This window comes from Leuciscus leuciscus, assembly GCF_965113295.1.
Source record: "Leuciscus leuciscus genome assembly, chromosome: 9".
Lineage (NCBI taxonomy): Eukaryota > Metazoa > Chordata > Actinopteri > Cypriniformes > Leuciscidae > Leuciscus > Leuciscus leuciscus.
This window is the reverse complement of record NC_138733.1, coordinates 21,186,272-21,209,353: the sequence shown is the minus strand read 5'-3', so window position 1 is coordinate 21,209,353 and position 23,082 is coordinate 21,186,272. Positions and strand designations below refer to the sequence as shown.

General features: G+C 38.7%; 1 protein-coding gene across 1 annotated transcript; it reads left to right on the top strand.

Annotated features, from left to right (window-relative positions):
- The first annotated feature begins 1,189 nt into the window (after positions 1–1,189).
- Positions 1,190–21,966, top strand: mnta (MAX network transcriptional repressor a). Its single transcript, XM_082180523.1, has 6 exons — positions 1,190–1,477; positions 7,695–8,247; positions 8,396–8,437; positions 9,229–9,340; positions 20,612–20,804; positions 20,977–21,966. The coding sequence occupies exons 1-6, from the start codon at positions 1,405–1,407 to the stop codon at positions 21,738–21,740; spliced, it is 1,737 nt and encodes a 578-aa protein (XP_082036649.1). The 5' UTR covers positions 1,190–1,404; the 3' UTR covers positions 21,741–21,966.
- The last annotated feature ends 1,116 nt before the right edge of the window (positions 21,967–23,082 follow it).

The window sequence follows — 23,082 nt, the reverse complement described above, 5'->3', positions numbered from 1 at the left end:
AAGAAAAAGATTCTCTGGTACTTTGATAGGATCTCCAGTGAAAAAGGACAGCAGCCATGAAGTGGACTTTATTTATTTATTGGCATAAAATGTTGATAGATGTGGTGATTTTTTTTCTGTAGAAAAGTTGCATGTCTCTGGTCACAGAAAATGGTTGTCATTTTAATTAGTATAAATATTAAGTAGTGTGGGAGGACAAAAACATTTAGTTTTTAGCTATAATAAAACTTAAGATTTTTATATTGCTGTAAAGCAGTGTGTGCATACTGTTTATATATGTGTGTACTGGTTTATCCTATATTATGAGGACATTAAAGGGATAGTTAAGCCAAAAAAGAAAATTCTGTCATCATTTATTCTTCCTCGTGTTGTTCCAAACCTGTATGAATTTCTTTCTTCTGAACACAAAAGAAGATATTTTGAAGAATGTTGGTAACCTGACAGTTGATGGACCCCATTGACTTCCATAGTACTTTTTTTCCTACTATGGGAATCAATGGGTGCCATCAACTGTCTGGTTAGTTACCAACATTCTTCAAAATATCTTCTTTTTAGTTCAACAGAAGAAAGAAACACATACAGGTTTGGAACAACATAAGGGTGACTGGGTGAGTAAACGATGACAGAATTTTCTTTTTTGGGGGTGAACTATCACTTTAAGTCCTTATATTGTGTTCAGAACTGTTGTGGATCTTTGTTCTTTCTCACAGAAATTGCGTTTTGGTCACAGGCCAATCATGTTTCTGCGGACTGTTTATCGATACTCGTTGCCTGTTGGAATATGGGTCTGTCTGCAGTTGCGTTTTCGTTTTTAGTTGGCGTGCAATCCGCGCAGAATGACACCCATGTGAGCAGATACCATGCCTTGTGTGTCTTCTTTCCTATTGGCTGCTCTAATCTCATGTTTTATTAATCAAGTTGAGCCGTGGTATGTGTAGGAGTATTGCGTAAAACCTGGATTTGACATTCACATTTTAAGGGTTCTTTGTTGGCCTTTTTACCAATAGTAAAGAAACGTTGCAGTACACGTGTATTACTGACCTTATAATATTTCGCGTTCTGTCGTAATTTGACGAAAATATGCGACTATTATGAAGAACGGCCATCTCCGTGTTTTGAAAACCAGCGCGTGTGGGGGCGTGGTCCTCGAATCAGGGGGCGGGGCCTAACTGTCTGTACAATGGCCCGATGTGTTGACTGAATAACCCGCCATCTTGTTGTGACTCCTCTACGTGCGTGTGGAAGAGTGACTTCAAGGGGGATCCAGTCACGTCTTTCCTTTTTTTATAATTTTTTTTTTTATAGACGACAAGATTGGATCCCGAGCAGAAGCTTTTGAATCTAACTAGTTAGCATTTTAATTCAGTTCTCCAATCGTTTTCTGGACCATAACACGAAAAAGAGATGAGTATCGAGACGCTTTTAGAGGCGGCGAAGTTTTTGGAATTGCAAGCCCTGCAACAACAGAAAGCACGTGGTAAGAAAGGAAAATTATGGGAATGCAGTCCTCTATAACAGGCAGAGGGTCACTTTACTGAATCAGTGTTGTTCTCTAATGGAGTAGCCGGTTAATTTGAGACATTGTTGCATGTGATGTCACAGGCTGTGATTACAGGATTCGGTGTAGTGCGTGACATCCAAGATTTTTGTTGTGAATAATCCGATAATAACAAGACTCTGCAAAACTGCAGTATAATATCCTTACGCTTACTTTCTAGTGTAGTAAACTGATGTGTTTCGCATAGTGACAGCCAAGCATAAAAATGCAGAGAATGTAAGTTTATCTGCTTTGACTGTTGGGGTAGTTAGTGATTGAACACTTTATTGCAGTGTCGATGTAGGAAAACATACCTGCTTGCTTTTAAGGGCGGTGGCTTACAAGTACGTGCGCGAGTGCCAGTTGCTCTTTACATAATGTCTCAAGTATCACATTACGCAGCTCTTATCTGCATCCTTTCTGTAGGAAGGTTTGGGTGTAATGTGTTATTTAATTTTCTTATGGTGTTCTGCAGCGCAATAGTGTACGGCTTATTTATCTCACTTTTGTTTTCTCTCCCGCGCTGCATGAGTCCTCTGGCGCTTTCTGAAGCTCCTCGGTGACGTGTCAGCTGTAGCCACGCCCCTTAAGCGACCGGGTGACGTGTCTGCCATAGCCACGCCTTTTTTAAGAACCGCGTGGACAGAGCCCTCCCCCTTTCCTCCATGTGCGCGCCAGGCGCTCCTCTGTGTAGGGAGGGGGTTTACAACCAGAGGCAAAGTAGGACAGTAACCCCATGCTTGCCTTTCCGAAATGTAGGCTACTGCAGTTATATAACGCACTCCTGTATTTTTTGGGATAATCGTGTTGCTCTTAGCAAAGTACTGAAAGAATGACAAGCTTGTTGGCTTTAGGATCACGCAATCAATTGAGAAACCCATTGAATCATTTTAGATATTGATATAATGTCAAAGATAATTGAAAATACATTATTCAGTTTAGCAATTGATGCTATTAAAATATTGATTTATAATAATGTTTAGTTTGATTTTTAATAACGAAGAACATTTTGGTATGTTATTACAAAGTGATTTGATAATTGATATATATATATATATATATATATATATATATATATATATATATATATATATATATAAAATACTATTTTTCATGCTGCATGAAGTTGACATGAACATGGATGAATATTATATTTTCTTTTTGCACTTTCAAATTGAATACTATTATTATTTATTTATCCAAATTGTAAAAATTATAGAGGAGATAGAGCCTTTGCTATTGCCGGCCCTAGGCTGTGGAACTGCCTTCCGGCGGATATCAGATCGGCACAGTCTTTAACTGTTTTTAAATCATCTCTTAAAACTTTTTTTCTTTCTTTCAATTCACTGTGAGCTTCTGTCATGAATGTGTGGTTTGACGTGTTTCTTTGTTTTATGTTTTGTTCAGCACTTTGGTCAGCTGTGTTTGTTTGTTTTTTTAAGGTGCTATATAAGTAAAACAAACTTGATTTTTTTTATTTTTTATAAAAATGTATTGCTTAATTGATTTTTCAGCTGATTTTCTATTTCTCATTTGATATTTCATTTTGTTAAATGCTTATTAAGTGCCGCAAATGGCCTCCCATAGGCAGTGTCTAACAGTGTTCTATTTTTTTACTAACATGCATGTATTTTACTCCAGTCTACGCGCGTGGTAGAAATCTTCTCAGTCAGTTTCACTTCTGTGTTTCACCACAGCTGACTGGAATTCTACTCAGCATGTGACTTGGTAAAAGCATTCAGATAGCAGTTTAAGCTGAGCTGTAAATTGCATTGCAAACTGGTGGACAGTCATTTCCTTTGTGCAGTTACCCTTTGCCTTTAGGTGTTAAATAAGTATACCAAAATACTTTGGACAGTCAGGTGTTCTCCATGGGAATTATGTAAAGAAACACCTGAGGGCTTCTCTTCCTTGTCTGACAATATATACAGTGCTGTCAAATCGATTAATTGCATCTAACATAAACGTTTTTGTTTACATAATATATGTGTTTGAATATGCGTGTGTGTATACATTTTTATATATATATATATATATGTGTGTGTGTGCGTGCGTGTCTATGTAATACATTAACACACACATATATATATAAAGTGTGTGCGTATAAAGAATACACACACACAGACATACACACACACACACACACACACACACATATATATATATATGTGTGTGTGTATGTCTGTGTGTGTGTATTCTTTATGCTAGGCACGCATATATCTCTATATCTTTACATAGACACGCACACACACACACATATAAATATATATATATATATAGTTTTATTATTAAGTGTGTGTGTATATATGTCACATTACTCGTAATGTCAGATAAGGGAGGGACCAAACAGTCACATTTAATTTATGTAGACTTGAAAGACTTGTTTTTTCGTGTGTATTGTGCTTCCTTGTGTATTCTGGTAATTGGTTGTTTGGTTCCATAGGAACTAGACATCCACCATGACATCCACCACCCCCCACCCCTCCCAACCCTCCCAACCCCACATCTCTTTTCAGAGTAGGAAGGCAGCGTGCGCTGTTCAAATATTATAGTGGTGACTGGTTGGGGGTGGATTGCTGCGCTGTGATTGGCTGAGATTAGGTCGGAGCACTTTCACCACCCCCTTCGCTGACACACACGATAAGAATGACTGTCTTAAGTCTCATTATCTTCTGAGTGCACATGATTTGATGCTGTCCTGCTTTTCACCCTAATGAGATTCATGACGTTCCAGGCACACACACACACACACACACACCTGTGTCTTTTTCATTTTATCTAGGGCACCTCATATGCCTGTGACCTCTTTACTACCCTGGGCGCTAAGAGGATTTTTTAAAACAAGTAGCATTAGATTGCACAATTAGAATTTTTTTTAATGTTTTAATTGGCATTAATTGGCTGATAGGTTAGGGACGTGCATATAGGCCAGTGGCTTGCAGTCACTGGTGTTCTGAAATGAGGTAAAGTCCAAATGTAAATTGATGTCCCAGGTAGACTTAACGTTGTCACATTTTTCTGGTTAAATATACATTACATTACATTTTAAAAAAAAGAAACCAAACACAGTTGTACAATGTTATTAATGTATTATTTAATAATAACTCACGACAATAATAATTTAAACAATATATTTACATATATTCAGTTATTATGTTTTCAGGCCATGTCAAGTTTGATTTTGACCTGACGTAAAGAGGTGATATCTAAGTGGGTGAGATGTTTACTTAGTTTTAAAATTATTCTTCCCATTAATGCCATAATGTTCATTTCGACTTAATCGCGAAACGCGGAACACACACAAAAACAAGAGGCGGGATTTATTGCACAAACCAGTCATAGCGTGATGGAGGCATTGCCTCCTCTCACTGACTTTTCCCCGTTCATTCTCAATTTCCTCCCCACCAAACCCACCACATGCTTTAGGGGGTCTGTTAAAACTCAATGGGCTCAGGGGAGGCAAGAGAGACACGGACTCCCACTGTAACTTTACCTGCGGGTGTCGCTGTTGGACAGTGTTACATTAGAAACGGGTGATTTGCATGCATTTTAAATGTCACATTTTGTATTATTTGCATTGTTTTATTTTTGTTACATGGATTATTTATTTTCTCATCCAATTTTGTGAGGGGGCACTGCCTCCCTTGCCTCCTCGTAGGAAACGCCCCTTGTATAGATAACTTTTGGAATGAAAATTGACTTGGATTAACCATAAAACCACTGACCAGGATAATTCTCCCTCAGCCCCACAACAGTGAGCTAATAATAATTAAATGTACTTTAGCTGAGCAAAACCTATACGTTTATCAGGTGATTTCAGTGTTAATGTAGCCTGGAAATCCAGACCTAAATCTGAAAGATTAATGGTCTGGCATCGACTAATGAAAATCGGCCAGCTCGAGGGGCGGCACCAAGTGTGCATTTGAAAATTTCACTGCACGCAATTGGATAACACTACGACCAATCACAATAAGCCCCATACGCTTAGCTACCAGCGGAGCTAACTGGTAGATTAGACTCTTGCCGTATCCGGTCAGCAAAACAGCAAAAACGTTCTTCGTGCAAAGGAACGATTCGAGGGCCATCTTCTGTTCCTCTTTTAGATAAAAAGCCAAGTCTAACTCGTTCATTGTAGCGGCCAAAGCCGTTTCAAACAACTGGTGTTCATCCATAGCAATCTTCCAATGTTTACTAATGACTTCGACGTCACAGCGCTGTCGTCATCTGTTTAGCTCGCCTCTATCTATATCAGATAACCCGATGTGATTGGTGCAGCTCGGATACAAGGGCATATTTAATGAGCATTATTACTCGACGCCAGAGTAAACTCACTGAGCAAATTCAACTTGTGCTCTCGCGAGAACTCTGGATTTCCAGGGTAGTGTTAAAGCAGAGTAATGGCTGCTGCAAATTCAGCTTTGCCATCACAGGAATAAAATATATTAAAACAGAAAACTGTTATTTTCAATTGTAATAATATTTCACAATAAATGTTTTTTACTGTATTTTCTATCAAATAAATGTAAACTTGGTGAGCATAAGTGATGTCTTTCAAAAACCTTAATTTTACTGTGTGTGTACATACTTTTCAGGAAAATCAACCTACGAATGGGTTACTTTTAGTTACCTGGGTTTGCACATTAAACTGGGATAAACATTTAACTGGGGGGAAAAACAAAGTGATTGAATGTTCAGTCTGGGGGCAATCTTTTCACCTAAAATAGACATAACTTCCTTAATTTATTTACTGGTGAACAGCAGTGGAAGTCCTTTAGTGCATCATATGTAGTTCTAGTTCTCCTCTCTAAGTGAAAAAATAGTTTGTGTGTCTCTCCAATGTCTCTATTTTTCATAAGCGGTGTCAAGTAGGGTGCAACGGCATGTATAATTGATACTGAAGATTTGGCGAAGGTTCAGAAGGCCGTCCTGTGGTGTTTTGGAGTAGCCCTGCTGAAGAAGGGATTGTGGTAGAAGGGGGGCAAGAATCGTGTTTCCATTTAGGCCAGAGAAACTTTAGCCTGAAGCCTGTACACAATGTGCTCTAACAGTGTAGTCTCTATCCCCCATTGTTAACAAGTAACACTTATTTGTCTGTACACACACAAAAGCTCCTTTAAAGGAGACAGATATAATCTCAGGCTGCTTTATTGACCTATACTGATTTGTGGCTGCCTTGTCTTCATTATATGTCCTAGTTTAGATGAGATGTTATTACATCATATGTGTGAGGTCAAAGGTTACTGCAGTGTTCAACATACAGTTCAGTCTCTTACATTTCCTTGAACACTGTTTACTGGGTCATACTGAAGAGAGACTGCAGACAGAGAGGACATCCATTTTGATTATTTATTATCTTGTATTTTTGTTATAGATGTTACCTGAATGTTTATAGACTGATATAATGGATGGATGTTTACATACAGATTTGTAATGCATTTTTGAGTAAACGCTGAATAAAATAAGCGTTCATTTAATTTTAGAAAAATAATTTACAATCATGTATCAGTTTTTTACTTTTTATGTATTTTTATCAACTGTTATTAAAAGCAGTGTTGTTATCGTTAATTAAAACTATTAAAACTATTTTTTGTTCATTTAAATAGGGCTGAAATAAAATAAAATGTAACTGTTAGACGAACAACCTAAATAACAGACGAAAATTAGAAATGTTGCCTTGGCAACTAACTGAAATACTTGTCTACGTTGAAGTACTAAAATTATTAAAACTGAAATAAAATAAATGAAAGCTAAATAGAAAATTACAAAACCTACATAACAAAACAATTAAAACTTAATTTTAAAATTAAACTGAAAGTATAAAAATAAAAGCTAATTCAAAATATTAATAAATATTATGATATAATATATTATACTAAAATAACAATGAAAAATACTGTGAATACTAATGCTGTGCTGCCTAAATTAAAATTCTAATACATTTTTAGTGTTTGATTTTTTATTTATTTAAATCTGGTCTTTCATTGGTTAACAGCCGTAACATGAAAATAATTGGTTCATAAAAAGTATTGTCCAAAAATGTAATATCAGTACATTCCTTATAAATATGTATTATGTGTGTTTTTTTTTTTGTACCATTGAAGAACCAATAGGTTCTGAATGTGTATAATTAATGATTTTTTGTATTTTTTTTCAACAGAAGAGAATGAGCTTCAGGAAAGGCGGCGCCGTGAACAGGAGGCGGAGAAGCGGAGAGCAGAAGTCAACTCTTATACTCAGCCCATTCGAATGAACCATGTGACCTGGGTGGAGGAGTCCGGACCTGAGCATCGCCACATACCTGCCCCGGCCCAGCCTCTTCCCCCACCCCCACCCCCTCCCCCCACCATGCCCATCACAGTCATCCCTATCCCGGTGGTAGCCTCCACTCCTCCCGCCCTCCCTCCACCCCCCACCACAGCTCTCAGCCCGTCGGCAGCACCCCACCTCACGCCACCCAGAAAAGATGTCCACTCGCTGCCACACCAGCAGGCACTGCACCAGCGCCCCCTCATCCCGTCTCAGGTGAAGGCAGAAACCACATCACTGTCTCCGTTCAATAGCACCAAACTGGCCCAGCAGCTCCAAACCTTCCCGGACTCCATCATCGCGTCCTCCCAGCATGCACTTCTCCCCCAGCCCGGACCTTCTTCAGCACAACTCAGCCCGTCCGATGACCACCGTAGTTTGGATGGCAAGAAAAGACCTGGCGGGTGAGTGTGGGCGCGAAGCTGTCATTTATGACCATGTTGACCAGTGTTTAAGACTGAATCACATGAGAACTTTATAGCGGGTTTTATGGCTGTGAGTTTGTATTATGTTTGGGAGCTAACTATTAAAGACTGTATGACGTGTTTACAGGGCAGGAACGAGAGAAGTGCACAATAAGCTCGAAAAAAACAGGTAAGGTCATCTTTGATTGCTGTTGGTTTACCTCTATTAAATGACTTTCACCCAATGCTTTTCTACATAGAAGGTGATGGAAGGTGTACACTACCATTCAAATTTTTGGGAGGGTAAGATTTTTAAATGCTTTTGAAGAAGTCTCTTGTGCTCAAAGCTGCATTTATTTAATAAAAAAACACAGTAAAAACAGTAATATTGTGAAATATTATTATCATTTAAAATAACTGTTTTCTATTTTAAAATGTAATTTATTCATGTACTGAAACAGTGAATTTGCAGCATCATTAGTCCAGTCTTCAGTGTCACATGATAATTCAAAAATCATTATAATATGCTGTTTTGGGGCTGATGTTCTTTATGTTTTTATCCTTTGAAAACAGTTGTGCAGCTTAATATTTTTGTGGAAATCGTGATGTTTTTTTTTCCAGGATTTTTTGATTAATAGAAAGTTTCGAAGAACAGCATTTATTTGAAATAGTCCTTAAATTACTTTTCTTTCACTTTTGATCAATTGAATGTGTCCTTGCTGAATTAAAGAATACTTTTCTTTAAAAAAAACAAAACGCAAAAACTTACTGACCCCAAAGCTTTGTACGCTAGTATAATTCCTGTGCCAAAAATAAAGATGTTTCAAAACAAGTCTGCCATTGATTGATATACAAATGAATCAAAAACAGATTTTGCTATTGGCCTTTTATTAAAATCATAAATAATAAGTGAATGCTGTCACTAGGAATAACCCTTGTCGATTATAACTTCTCTAATTATAAATGATCTTCTTTTTTCAGACGTGCACACTTAAAGGAGTGTTTTGAGACTCTGAAGAAGAACATCCCTAATGTTGATGAAAAGAAGACCTCCAATCTGAGCGTTCTGAGAAGTGCTTTGAGATACATTCAGGTAAGTTCAACGCCGTCTCTGGTTATATATCTTCACTGTCTGCTGTACGTCTACATCTCTCCCCACGTCATCTGACCTCGACTTGAGGTGTATATTTACACGTGTAAACAATGCTCGAGCAGAAGGGAATACCACCCGATGAGTTTGTTAGTTGCAGTGGTTTTGTCTGAAGATTGAAAATGAGATATTTCCAGTACTTCTTTGATTGATCTTAAGCTCGAGATTAGCAGGATTGCTTCCCTCCTGCTGTGTGAGCAGAGCACCTTCCCTTAACCATCACTTCAATTTGGTTCATGTAAACCGAGATCATAAGCTTTGCTCTATCTGATTTAACCAGCGCCTCATTCACACATGTGCTCGGCTACAGGCAGACCCTTTAGAAGAAGAAGAGATCCAATCAAATCAAAGGATTTGATTTAGCCGAGGCACAAGACGTGCAGGAGACAAGGGCAGTGTGGAAACAGAAGTCGTGTCACTGGATCCCCCTCCCTCCCTTAAGCCGCTCGCTTCTAGCCATTGTTAGATTTGACAGACCGACCAGCCAAACCATTATCGCTTTTCCCGCTTTCTGCTGCCTGTTGTTCAACCAAGCTTAAGGTGTATGTCTTTAAAGCACATGGCCTGTTGAAAACAACCAGCCATTTGCTAGGATTTCTGCAGGATGTGTTCAGTATTCTGGGAGGTTGAAGTTTTTTGAATATATGGTGGTATATTGTACAATACATTGTATTTGGAAAATCATACTACAAAGTCAATTATAGTGACTACATTGTTTAAAAATACATTTATGTATACATTTTATTGACATAATTAACATAAATGAATTAGACTTCCCAACTTTCTATTTGAGAGGACCTTTCAGGAGTGTGTTGTCAGTATTTCCAAAGCTCGCTGATACAGTGTGACAAAAACAGCAACGTAACATTTTGTTTAGTTAGTCATTCTGGATGTTTTATTATTGGTGACACTGAATAATTACTGTCTTTGAATGTTTTTCTGGACAACAGGCTTGTGAGAAGTTCATGTCTATTTTTTTAGCTAGTCAGTCAGTGATATGAGCTGTTTCCCAGCCAGTATCTCTCTATCTCCCTTTCTGTTTTGTCCTGTGTTCCTGCTAAAAGATTAGTGTGTGCCTGCAGGTCACGGGGCTTCTCTTTTAATGATTATTGTTGTGTTTGCGTGTAAGTGTGTTTTGCGATGGTCTCTGGAGGTGGCGGCGGCACAGTGTGTGTCCAGGTCGGTCAAATCTGGTTTTTGACGTTCAAAGTGAAGTAATTGATAGTGATTCATTATTCGCGGGACAAATTGCGACAATAACTATGTGTTTAGGCCAGACGGTAACATACCAGTGTCGTTATTGTTAATTAAAATATTAACACTTTAAAATAAGGTACCATTAGTTAACGTTAGATAATCCATTAACTAACAATGAGCAATACGATTGTTACAGTATTAATTAATCGTTGTTAATAAAAACACAACTGTGAATTGTTAGTTCATGTTAACTCAGATCCTTTAAATAATATTAACAGATACTACTTTAGGTTTTAGTTATGTGCTAGTAATTGTTGAAATTAACATTGCAAAATACTTCTAAAGCATTTATCAATGTTAACTAATGTTGTTAACTATTGTAAATATAAATATTACATGAAAAACATATGAAAATTAGAAATGTTACCTTGGCAAACATACTAAACTCACTAAAACTGAAATAAAAATTAATTAAAGCTATATAGAAATATTAAAATAAAATGACAAAAAAACAGCAAAATTACTAATATTTAAATGAAGGATGAAAATATAAAAATAAAAGCTATACTATATCCTTTAAATAATATTAACAGATACAACTTTAGTTTTTAGTAATAGTAAATGTTGAAATTAACAAGTGTTTTGCAATGTAAGTTAATGTTAACAAATGGAACCGTATCGCTCTAAAACTATTACAATTGTTTTTGGTAATTGAAATAGAGATGAAATAAAATATAAATATTACATGAAAAACTTATAAAAATTAAAAATGTTGCCTTGGCTAACTAGTACTAAATTTACTAAAACTGACATAATTAAAGCTATATAGAAATAAAAAAAACAATGTGTGGCGGGTGAAAAAAAGTTTGAAAAAAGTTAGTTTCATTTCTCTGAATATTCAGAGAAATTTGTTTGTCGTGGAAAGTCTTGAGGAAATAGTCACTCAGCAGTCCTTGTGGTTTTGACTCATTCATATTGTTGTTTTGCAATGTGCAGCTATATATTAATTTTCCATGCTACACTAGTCTCATTTTATATCTCATAATAACAGTGAACAGATTCTGGTGACTGTTTCTTTAAATGTTATCCTACAGTCCTGATAAGTCTCAGGAGTTTCCCTGCCGTTCTCTCCATGTCATGTAGCTCAGAGCTCCTCCTCCATTTCTCCCTCCTTCTGTGCTTTTTTTCCTCCTTCCCCCAGCCTCTCCTTCATGTTCCCTGCCACGGCCACATGAGTAGCGAGCACATGGCTAGACAGAGCCTCGTGACGTCACCCCTCCAGCCGCTGTTCCTGCCGCAGCACGGCACACTCGTAGAGCTCCATCTTAGTTTAGCCACATCCCTGAAACCCCCGCATTAGGTGCTGCCTTTTATTTAAGCAACCTTGCAGGACCTGTTTTTGCCTAGCAGTTTGCAGTGCATTGTGTTTCAGTGTTGACTGTGTGACTGATGTATTGTTTCAACCTGATAATAGTATTGAGAATTTTTTTTGTTCTTACTTTTGCGGTGTTTTGTGAAATCTACAAGGTCAGTTGTAAATATCAGTGAGCTTTATGACGCAGATTTATGTTTGCGTGAACCCTGATGTGTCACGATCAGCAGGATTGTGATTGGACATGTCATCAGGATTTGCAAAACCAGAAGGAATCCTGTGAAATCCACCTGATTCATTTCCTGCCTTTGTGTAGCAGTGTGTAGAGTAAGGCCGATGTGGGTCAGTTGGTCAGCTATATCATGCTTTGCAGAAACTAGTGGCTTGTCCTTGTGGGCAGGATCACATGATTCCTACTACGTATGCTAAAAGACTCATTTGTTTTTGTACAAACCACTGCAATTTCATTGTAGCTGATTCAACAAGTCTTCTTTGGTAAATGTCAGCACCATCTGCAGATCGTTTGCTTTAAATGGAAAATCCTGTCATCTATTTATCCTCATGTCGCTCAAAACTTTTAGGATAAAAAGAGTTATTAGCAACATGAAAAAGCTCCTCTTACTGGCTATCTAGCTCAGTTGCAATTATAAAATGCTAATTCCAACCTAATTCATATATTCTGTTTTAATTTAAAGATTGGCAAATATAGTTTTTTTTTAATACACTCTTATTCAAAAGTTTGGGGTTGGATAGAGTTTTTAATGTTTTAAGAAGTCTCTTATGCTCACCAAGGCTGCATTTCTTTGATCAAAAAACAGTTAAAACTGGCATATATTATTACAATTTTGAAAAATTATACTTTTTGGATTCTTTGATGAATAGAAATCTTTTGTAACATAATAAATGTCTTTACTGTCAGTTTTGTTCAATTTAATGCTCCCTTTCTAAATAAAATGTTACTGACCTCAAACTTTTGAACTGTGTGTGTGTGTGTATTTGTAATATAAATAATCATTCGTCTTTTTGGTGTTTAATTTACACTAGGGAATTAAGTGAGCCAGGATCAATGTTCTTTTAAAAAATCAATCTGACAACCTCCTAAGTGAAAAAAGTTTGCATTTGACGTTGATGACATCCCAGGATAGGTTTAATCAATCCCAAACTATTAACAAGCAGTGGCAGTCAAAGGATATATTAGTTGTAGGTTGAGCTTTCTGTCTCCACACAAATATAAACTGCAGTACAAGACTTCCTCTTTTTCAGCACCACGTCAAACCAGAGACTCAGTGAGATTTACAGCTGTGCTTGAATAGGCCGAGTTACCAAATGCCTCAAACTGGAGTCACGGAATATCTTTCACTGCAGGCTTGTTTATGAGGAAGAGCGTGGCTGCAACGTGGCTCATATGCTCTCTCTCTCTCCCTTCTTTTGTTCTGCAGAACGGAGTCTGCAAACACAGGACCCCCCCCTTCCCCATCTAACACTGCATGTGACAACATCAGGTCAATTTTTACCTCATACAAATCCATCATATGCACGCACACTTGTATATACATAAACGTGACGACGCAAATGCACACTTGCATGTGCATAGTCATGGGGGCGGAGCTTAAGTGAGTAACTGAAGATAGCAAACCGATGGGGGATGGGGAGGTCATGTGCTCAGCTTGGGTTTTTTTTATGCCTAATGTCGATATCTTATAGCCTATTCACACCGCACAGACAAACGCTAACAAACACGTTTGTTGGGTTTTGTCAGATCAGTGTGTTACCCCTGATGGTGTTGGTCGGGGTTTTTCAATCAGTGTTTGTCTGTGTCTGTTGGGGCAGTGTGAACATGATGATTTTTCACAAAATTATAAATCCAACGACCAACTTGTGTGTTGGTGTTTGTCTGTGTGGTGTGAAGAGGCCCTTAGAGTGCAGGGTGACCGATTTTTTTTTTTTGGTCAAACATTTTAAACTCAGGCGCCCCTGAAACCAAATAATTTCACAAAAAAATAAATGAAAATGTAATGGAAAAACTCTTCACTTTAACCATTTCTACACCAGATGCTAGCGGTGTGACGCGACAAAGTCAATAAAACATTATAATCAGTGATTCTGTCTACACTGGATGTGGCCCGACACGACAAATCCCCAAAAGTAAACTGATGCCCTGTTCTATTTATGCCGTACTCCAAGTGCTCGCGCTACTTAACAAAAAGGACAAATGGATTTGCAACGGTCGCGTCGTGTAGACGGTTAACCCTAACTGTTGCAGCGTGTGAACGTGAGTTTCGTGTAGACGTTTGGTCTGCTGTTGAAGGTTGAACGGCGAGTTCACAATAGCAGCTGATGCCGTCTGCTGATTGAAGTGCTTTTCTGTGGCGTGGATCTTCTGTGTTGGAGTTGTTTAGACAGTGCAAAGTTAACTGCCTGAAGAAGGAAGTTTTAGAGGAATTGTTGTTCGGTGCCACTTTATAAGGCAGAGAGCCAACCACCAATCACACACTCGAATGATGTTGCCACAACTGTTTGCTTTTTCTTTCTTTTTTCCTCTGCTGATCTCCCTTGCAGTACCTGTGTGAGCCACCCCCCTGGCAGGCGCAACAATTTGAGAACCACTACATTATAGTATTTTTCACATAAATTTGAATAAAACACTATTACCTTTTACTTTAAAATGATTTATTAGACGGAACTGTTAAACAGAAGCAGTAAACTAATTACGATGGAGAATGTTAGCTCTGACCCTCAGGCGCTGGTGTTCTCAGCGCAGTAAAAAATACTGAGTCCGCTTCCCCCACATCAGCCAAGCAGAAAAACCTATCGACCAATGCTGATTATTAAAGAATGGCAAGTATCGTCCAATATATCGGCCTTGATGATATATCGCTCAGCCACTAGGCACTGACCTGATTTTACCTCCATGTCCTCCAGGATATAAATACGACAATGATTCACATTTATCTCCTCCTCAAACACCATCCAGATGTTGTTATTCCTATGCAGGAGATGATAACATCTCACTCATATTGAGTCAGGAGATGGTTTAGCTGTCCTGGGCTGGAGCAGGAGGGAAGGAATGGGGCCCCAGTCCACGGATCAGGAGTTCAGTGGGTTTGGGTGTTTGTAGAGCAGGCCGGTGTGTGTGTGTGTGTGTGAGAGAGACTAACAGAGGCAGGCATGCACAGCTGTGAGCTGGAGCTGCGCCTGATGTAGTACGCAGACCAGAGAGCTGTCAGCATGCCTCATCAGCGGTGGGAGGAAGGGTCCATGAGGGCCTGGTGGAGACAGCTAGCAAGGAATGTACTGGCCCCCAAGGGAAAGGAGGGCGCACTTGTAAAAAAAGACCAGAGACGGCTCTTATGACGGATGTGAAGATACTGTAAGGAAATGCTTGCACTGAGATTCAGTATTAGATTTGTGTTCTGGTATAAATGTAGTCCGGTTTAGCTAACGTGGGCGTAAAAGTGCTATTAGCTTTATCTGTATAGTTAGCCTTGAACTTGGCATAATGAGTGTTTCACATCATATTATTTTCTATCCATGTATATTAGCATGATTGTCTTTCAAATTGAGGTTTATGGTTGTAATTGTCCATTCGCTAAGCAGCACCGCACTTGGTTACTAACTCAGATGAGCTTTGCAGAACATCCCATAGGAAGATTTTTATAAACGGCATGATGTTCAGTAAATTGTGCTTATAAAGGAAAAATAATTGATTGGTATTACTCTTATGAGGGCTAGAATGAATTATGAGATTGCTGATTTGGGATAAAAGACTAACCCTGTATGAATACCTTGTGTCACCGTTACAAGTGATCTGGCAACAGCGTTTTCCCACATTTTTCCATAAAATTGCACTAAACTATCTGAATGTCTGTAAGATTTTTTTTTTTTTAAATAAATTAATATTTTCATTCAGCAAATGTTACAAAAAATCTATTTCAAATAAATGCTTTTGAACTTTCTATTCATCACAGAATCCTTAATAAACTGTATCGCGCTTTCCACCAAAATATTAAGCAGCACAACTGTTTTCAACATTGATAATAATAATAATGTTTCTTGAGCACCGAATCAGCATATTAGAATGATCTCTGAAGGATCATGTGACACTGAACACTGGGGTAATGATGCTGAAAATTCAGCTTTGCCATTACAGGAATAAATTACATTTGAAAATATATTCAAATAGAAAAGTTATTTGAAATTGTAATGATATTTCATCATTTTGATACAATTTTGGCCTTAGTGAGCATAAGATACTTCTTTCAAAAACATTAAAAAATCTTACACCAAACTTTTGAAAGATAATGTATATTAAAAGAGCAAAAGCTTGTCTGAGAAAATGGCAGACAACAACAGTTGCTGAGGTAGAATAGGTCAGCAGTGTTTTTAAAGTGGGGATAAGTGAAGGATCAGTTGAGGTCACACATATTGCTACTATTTTAAGTTCTGCTGCTCTGATTCCTTCTGTTAAAGCTGCCGTCGGCAAGTCTGGCAGATTGGGTCGATTAGCCAAAATTTTGAATGTTTACAACTCTCATGCCCCTCCCCACTACCAGCGAGCACCCTCCCATCGAGGTCGTGCTCGTCAGTGCGTCACTGTGCGTGTGTACCTGATTTTCTGTGAACGCGTCCGTCTCTTCAGCATCTATCAACACCATGGACTCGGAGGTAGGCAGCCCTGGCTAATCTATCCATAGATAGCAATAACCAAGGAATTGGAAGCTTGTTAGTAGATTTTCTCTCCGCCATCACGCTTCATGCAATCTCCAGGCGAACTTCAGGCGTGGCGTGTGCATGTGATATTAACGTGCGCGAGTGAGGGGGGATCTGTGGCGTGTGCACGACCTGTGATTGACAGTCAGATCTCACACCCCCCTGCGCTGATTGGACCTGATGAAGCGGGAGCGCTGGATTTTTGCAAAACAAATAACACGCTCCAGGTGGAGTTAGAAGCTCGGGTTTTTTTCTAAAACCACCTTATTTATGTTGTTCTGTCGGATTATAGTGTCGATTACACTGAATATGATCAAAAAAATGTTGCCGACGGCAGCTTTAATGTTGTTACGTTAAGCTTCTGTCCTGCACACTAGACCTATATATGGAGCCACTGAGAGGTGCTCAATCAAACAGGCTTTTTATACCACTGCCCAGTGCAGACAGCACATGCTCACGCTGTCACACTCTGCTGCCCGTTCACCATTCCTGTTACCACGGCAACTGGGACGGTTTTCCGCTGTTGCCTTGACAACAGTCCAGTACTCCCATTTAATTTGCTGAGAAAAAAGCTGTCTCTCATTTCGAAGGCTGTGTCCTCCGAAGGGCCCCATACGTCATAAAGGATGTCTTATTTCAGAAAAGAAACCATTATAAAATGATTCCTAGTCAAGCGTGAACTGTTGTAATTTCTTTGACTTTGGAAAGTAGTGGTCAGTTTACTGAAATGAAGCAGCCCACGATGACGTATGCGGCCGACAAACGCGACCTACGGAGGACGCAGCCTTCGAAATGAGACGCAGTTAAAGACGCTAACGCCTCTGGGAGGCAAAAGGGCACTCTGAGCTTTGGAAAGGAAGTGGGGTGTATCGATTGGCCCACTGACCTGTCATTATTCACGAGACGAGTGCAGAAGAATAGACCTTATCGACCCCGAGTCGAGCTGGAAGCCCCTCTTTATCTTCTGTCTTGCGATCTACAGACACCTGTACCCATATCAAATGACTGGCCTGGATCGTGTTTCCACGCTGTTGTTGTTTCTGCAATGCCATGCTTGTTCAGCGCACGTGGTGTAGGAGAAGGATGAGCTGTGTAATATCATGTGCGTCCTCCATCACTGTCATTGCTCAGTGTTTGAGGGTTAGTGTGTCTTTTAAATGTATTATATTTTATATGCTACGAATTTTCTGGCACATACCAGAATTTGAATGTGCTCTTTGAGTTTCCTAAAGAGCATGTCATTAGACAAGCTTCACAATCATTTGTCCACAGAGAGATTTATTATAAACCTTTCAGAGTTCAGGTTTGTTAATAAAATAAATTATTATTATTATTAATAATATTATTATATTGTTTTGTTTAACACAATATAAAAAAATATAATGCATAACATTTATTTTTCAATATTAAATTGAGCATGAATGCTATTACTACTACTATATTATTTTAAAATGTAAATTTAAAAAAGTTAGAATAGATTTTTTTTTACAAATATTATATTTAATATATATTAAATATTCATATATTGTACAAATATATATATATATATATATATATATATATATATATATATATATATATATATATTTGTACAATATTTTGTGTATATATATATATATATATATATATATATATATATATATATATATATATATATATATATATATTGACACTATAATTATAAAAAAAAGATTTAAAAAAGTAACACTTTATTTTAGGGTTCAATTCTCACTTTTAACTAGTTGGCTATTAGCATGCATATTGCTAGGCTATTGGCTGTTTATTAGTACTTATAAAGCACAATGCCTTATTCTACATCCCTTAATCCTACCCAATACCTAAACTTAAACACTACAAAACTACCTCGCTAACAAATAATAAGCAGTAAATTAGGAGTTTGAGGCAAAAGTTGTAGTTAATACTTAATGTGTTCCCCATACTGTTACCAAAAATATTTATAACATTTAAAAGTCCATTCTGTTCACACATTAGACAAATCGCTGAGCACCATTAACTTTATTATTATTATTATTATTATTATATATAAAATATTTATATATTGTACAATATTTTGTGAATATATTAACAAATTTCCCATAAAAAAAAAAATTCCCATTATATATTTTTTTATGTTTTAAGTAACTTCACATTTCATTCCGTTCACACGTCAGGTCACTGAGCAGCATGGTTTTTAATTGAGTGTATTTCCCCTTGTTTGTGCACAGACCCCTTAATCTCTTGCTCTCCATCCTCTTAAGGTCTTTAGCTACTGCTGTGTCCTCGTTGCCTGTTTGTTTCTCATGCGTCAGCTGACAGTGCAGGGAAACTGGGTCACTTGGGCCCTGCCCAGTGTGTGCAGTGTCTCGTCCTCTGTCCCTGCCCTCTCACTCTATCTCTGCGTGTGTTTGGAGCTTCATGTTTCTCTGATCTACAGTTTACCTCATGTTTGTGAAGATGGATCAGTATGTGTTTATGTGGGTAGGTAGAAATGTACTCTTGTTTGGCACGCTCAAACTACCCAGATGTCCACTTGTGATTGGCCGAGCTCCCGCGTCATGAGCTCCACCCACTGATGTTACTCAGCGTGTGCACTCTTGCACACTAAGTGAATGCCTTCCCAGAAGTGGGAGGTGCTGTCATGCTTTGGGTAATCCACGTGTTTGTGTGAGTGTGAGAGAGTGGCCGTGGCAGGGCTCTGATGAAAGCAAAAACAGACGGTGGGGGAGGTGTGTATTTGGACATCCAGGAAGGACCAGGAACTTAACCTCCACGCCTATAGATGATTACAGGCACACTTACAGTGAAGCATGTGACATCTGTTTCACTTACAACAAATCTAAGAAATTCCCATATGCTTCCTTATAGCAGCCTTGGTTGTGCTCTATTAGGATATGAGTAAGAGATATTATCGGTTGTCATCGCAAAATAATCCCTTACCAGAATGACCAGAGTCTTTTACCTTATATTTGAAATCATGTAAAAATGTTATATAGAGAGGGAAATAAATGACACAAATGCATATATAATGAGAGGTTATACATATAGTAAAGTTTATAGATAAAGTTCTATTTTTGGCAAATGTAAAGGCCTTTTCACACCAAAAGTGAAATGTCTAAGCCTCAGGCAGAAGGAAATTCGAATTCACACCTGTACAGTAGAGGGCGCAGCTCAAACAAACCTTTTAGCTGAGCTGCTATTCTGAATAGCAGAAGAATATGACACAGGACAAGAAGGTTCAACACTTACTTCAGCAATAAAATCAAAAAATGAAACACAAATGTGATGTTTATCTGAAGTAATTTTTGCTCATTACTAAGGTTGAATTGGATCGTCCAAGGCCAGCAGCAAAGGCATTGGTTAATAAAGTGAGATTAAATCCATAAAGTATATTTTTTTGTAATATATTATTTTAATAGTTACTTGGGAACTCTCTCTCTCTCTCTCTCTCTCTCTCTATATATATATATATATATATATATATATATATATATACACACACACATACACATATGAGATATAAATTATATTGTAATGATAATGCCTTTTATTTTACCCACATCTATAAGCTATCACTGGATTTATAGTATTATTCTGCATTTATGGAGTAGTTTGCAAACGTGTACCTACAATGTAACATTTCTTCCTGTATTTTAAGCTCTCACACATCCAGTTGTTTATGTCTGTTACCAGTTCCCTTTTTTTTTTTTTTCTGTGTGATGTTTTACTTTTGCTTTAGCAGGTCTTATTTAATAATAGAGGGGTTAAGGAAATAGCCGCCAACTCTGAAGTGCATGGAAATGCTGGTCTTGTATTCTTTTTGTTGCACAGCAAGGTGACATTTAATTGCTGCAGCTATAGATTTTCAGTGTACCCTGCCAGCTCTTAATGCATAGGATAAATGCTCAGTTGTTTATTTCTTCATTTTCCCCTTGTAGACTCTGAAGAGGAAGGAGAAAGACTACGAGCATGAGATGGAACGTCTGGCGCGGGAGAAGATCGCCTTGCAGCAGAGACTGGCTGAGCTGAAGAACGAGCTGAGTCAGCGATTGGACGTGATCGAGATCGACCGTGTTCTTCGACAGACTGTGCAACCAGATGATGACCAGGCCTCTACCTCCACTGCCTCAGGTTAGTCTTGCAGAAGGGTTTGTCTATATCTGTCAATTACCACGGAACGATACAGTAGAGATACAGTACTGTATATCTGCTAAAAGTTCCTACTTCAATTTCATTCTTCAACTTGTTTTTAACAATCTATTAATAGTTTCTGACCCTTTTTATTTTGTTGTTGTCTCTACAGAAGGTGAAGACAACATCGATGAAGATATCGAAGATGAGAGCTTATCCCCAACGGCCAACGCCTTACTCAAAGTGCCTGCTGCGCTTCAGCCAGAGTTAAAGAAGTCACATTCTGCCCTGTCCCTCATAACACAGCACATCTCCATCCCACACAAACAGTCTAAAACTTTGTCCCCGAGTCCCTCAGCTCAACTATCCCCTGTGGCCGCCGCCGCCTTGTTCACAACTCCGGCTATGTCCTCAATGCCAGCACAAGCTCCTAATGGCCCAGCATCTGCTCCGGCCCTGCAGACCCTACCTCCGGCCCAGACCCATATAGTGACCACAGCCAGCCTGCAGCCTACCGTCATTGCTCACGCGGGATCGGCGTCGCACGCCTCTGTCATCCAAACCATCAACCACGTCATCCATCCAGGCTCCAAGCACATGGCCCACATCTCCCCTTCCTCCTCGAGCTCGGTGCAGCTGGCTCCCGGACCTCAATCCATTAGCCATATCACTGTCGCCCATCTTCCTGCAATCTACCCTCAGCCCGTTACGGTCACACAGCCGACGGTTATGAGCCACATCGCGCACACACTCTCTCACGCCCAGATGAACGGCACTTCGGTATCTGCCGCACAAGCCGCCATGGTTGGCAAGCAGACGGCTGTGGGTGCTCAAGTGGTTACCCATCACCCTCAGCTGGTGGGACAGACCGTCCTCAACCCAGTCACTATGGTGACAATGCCCTCCTTCCCAGTCAGCACGCTAAAGCTGGCCTGAAGCGCTGACCAGTCAGACCCCTAGATCGAGTATAGACACTTAAACCACATCCACCCCGTTTGAGACTGCAGCCACATGCAGCACTGCATCTAAACGAACTAGAAAGCTACAGGACTCAGTACATTCCAAATGAAAAGAAAGTATATAAAGACTCAAAAAGTGATACAAAGAAATTTATTGAATGTCTAATACTATATAATGATATATAATAAAAGACAAAAAGAGATGTTTTATCTTTATGTGTGGGTAAAGGCAAAGTCTAGAGTACTTGTGTGTTGCTCAGTGTTTTAGGCTCTAGTAGAGTATATTATGATGAAACTGTGGTCCAGTCCCAGCCTAAACTGACTCTTAGCCAGCCTTATTACGTCTAACTACTGGTTTTAATGACTTATTTAAAAGGACGCCCCCCATAATACCTCATACTAACTCCTCAACTAACAGCACACCTCATGCGAATACTCTTCTCGGCTCCCATTAGACCAGGTTTAACGTACTGTGTTGTGTCTGACGTAATTCCCAAACCAGTTCTTGAAGTCCCTACAGAGATAAGACAATTTATTCACCCTCATGTTATTTCAACCTGTATGGCTTTCTTTCTATGTCTTTCTTTCTTTCCGAAACATGCACATGAAGAACTGTTTTGTCCATACAATGAAAGTCAATGAGGTTCAAAACGTTAAACCCTGTTGACTTTCATTGCATGGACTAAAAACCACCAAGACATTTTTCAAAATATCGGCAGAATAAAGAAAGTCATACAAGTTTGGAATGGCATGAGGATAAGTAAATAATGTCGTCTTTTTTTTTGGGTGTTCTGACATTTTAAAATCAACTTACCTGGTCAGTTTGGTGTCATATTTTACCACTATAGTTGATGCGTGACGTAACATCATTACACTGCAAAAAATGCTTTTCTTACTTGTTAGATATTTGTACTGGAAAACAAGACAAAATACTGAGTAAGAAATGATTTTTTTGCAGTCTACAATGTCACTTCGAGATTTAGACACCTGGAGCGAATGTGAGATATTTCTAGAAGAAAATATCTTTTGACAGAGTTTACATGATGTAGCCTATCTGTAGTGCTCTAGCTGGCATAGACACTCTTGTTCTGTGACTATCACGTGAGTCATTGGGAATCTGACAGCAGTGCCTTTAACATTGTCAATCTGGAGTCCTGTTCAATGCTGCACAGACGCCCCCTATTGTTCTCTTGTTGCAACTGCACTCTTAAGTTATTCACTAGCAAAGCCACCAACTTGTATCCATCTGAGTGGTGTATGAATTCAGCTTGTGCTCCCCATTCGCTGAGTGGTAACTTGTGAGATAGCCATCAGTTTGC

Excerpts from the sequence above, each read along its gene's own strand:
- mnta (XM_082180523.1), top strand. The coding sequence starts at position 1,405 with ATGAGTATCGAGACGCTTTTAGAGGCGGCGAAGTTTTTGGAATTGCAA. Across the intron at positions 1,478-7,694 it reads GCAACAACAGAAAGCACGTG|AAGAGAATGAGCTTCAGGAA; the intron begins GTAAGAAAGGAA and ends TTTTTTCAACAG. Across the intron at positions 20,805-20,976 it reads CTCTACCTCCACTGCCTCAG|AAGGTGAAGACAACATCGAT; the intron begins GTTAGTCTTGCA and ends TTGTCTCTACAG.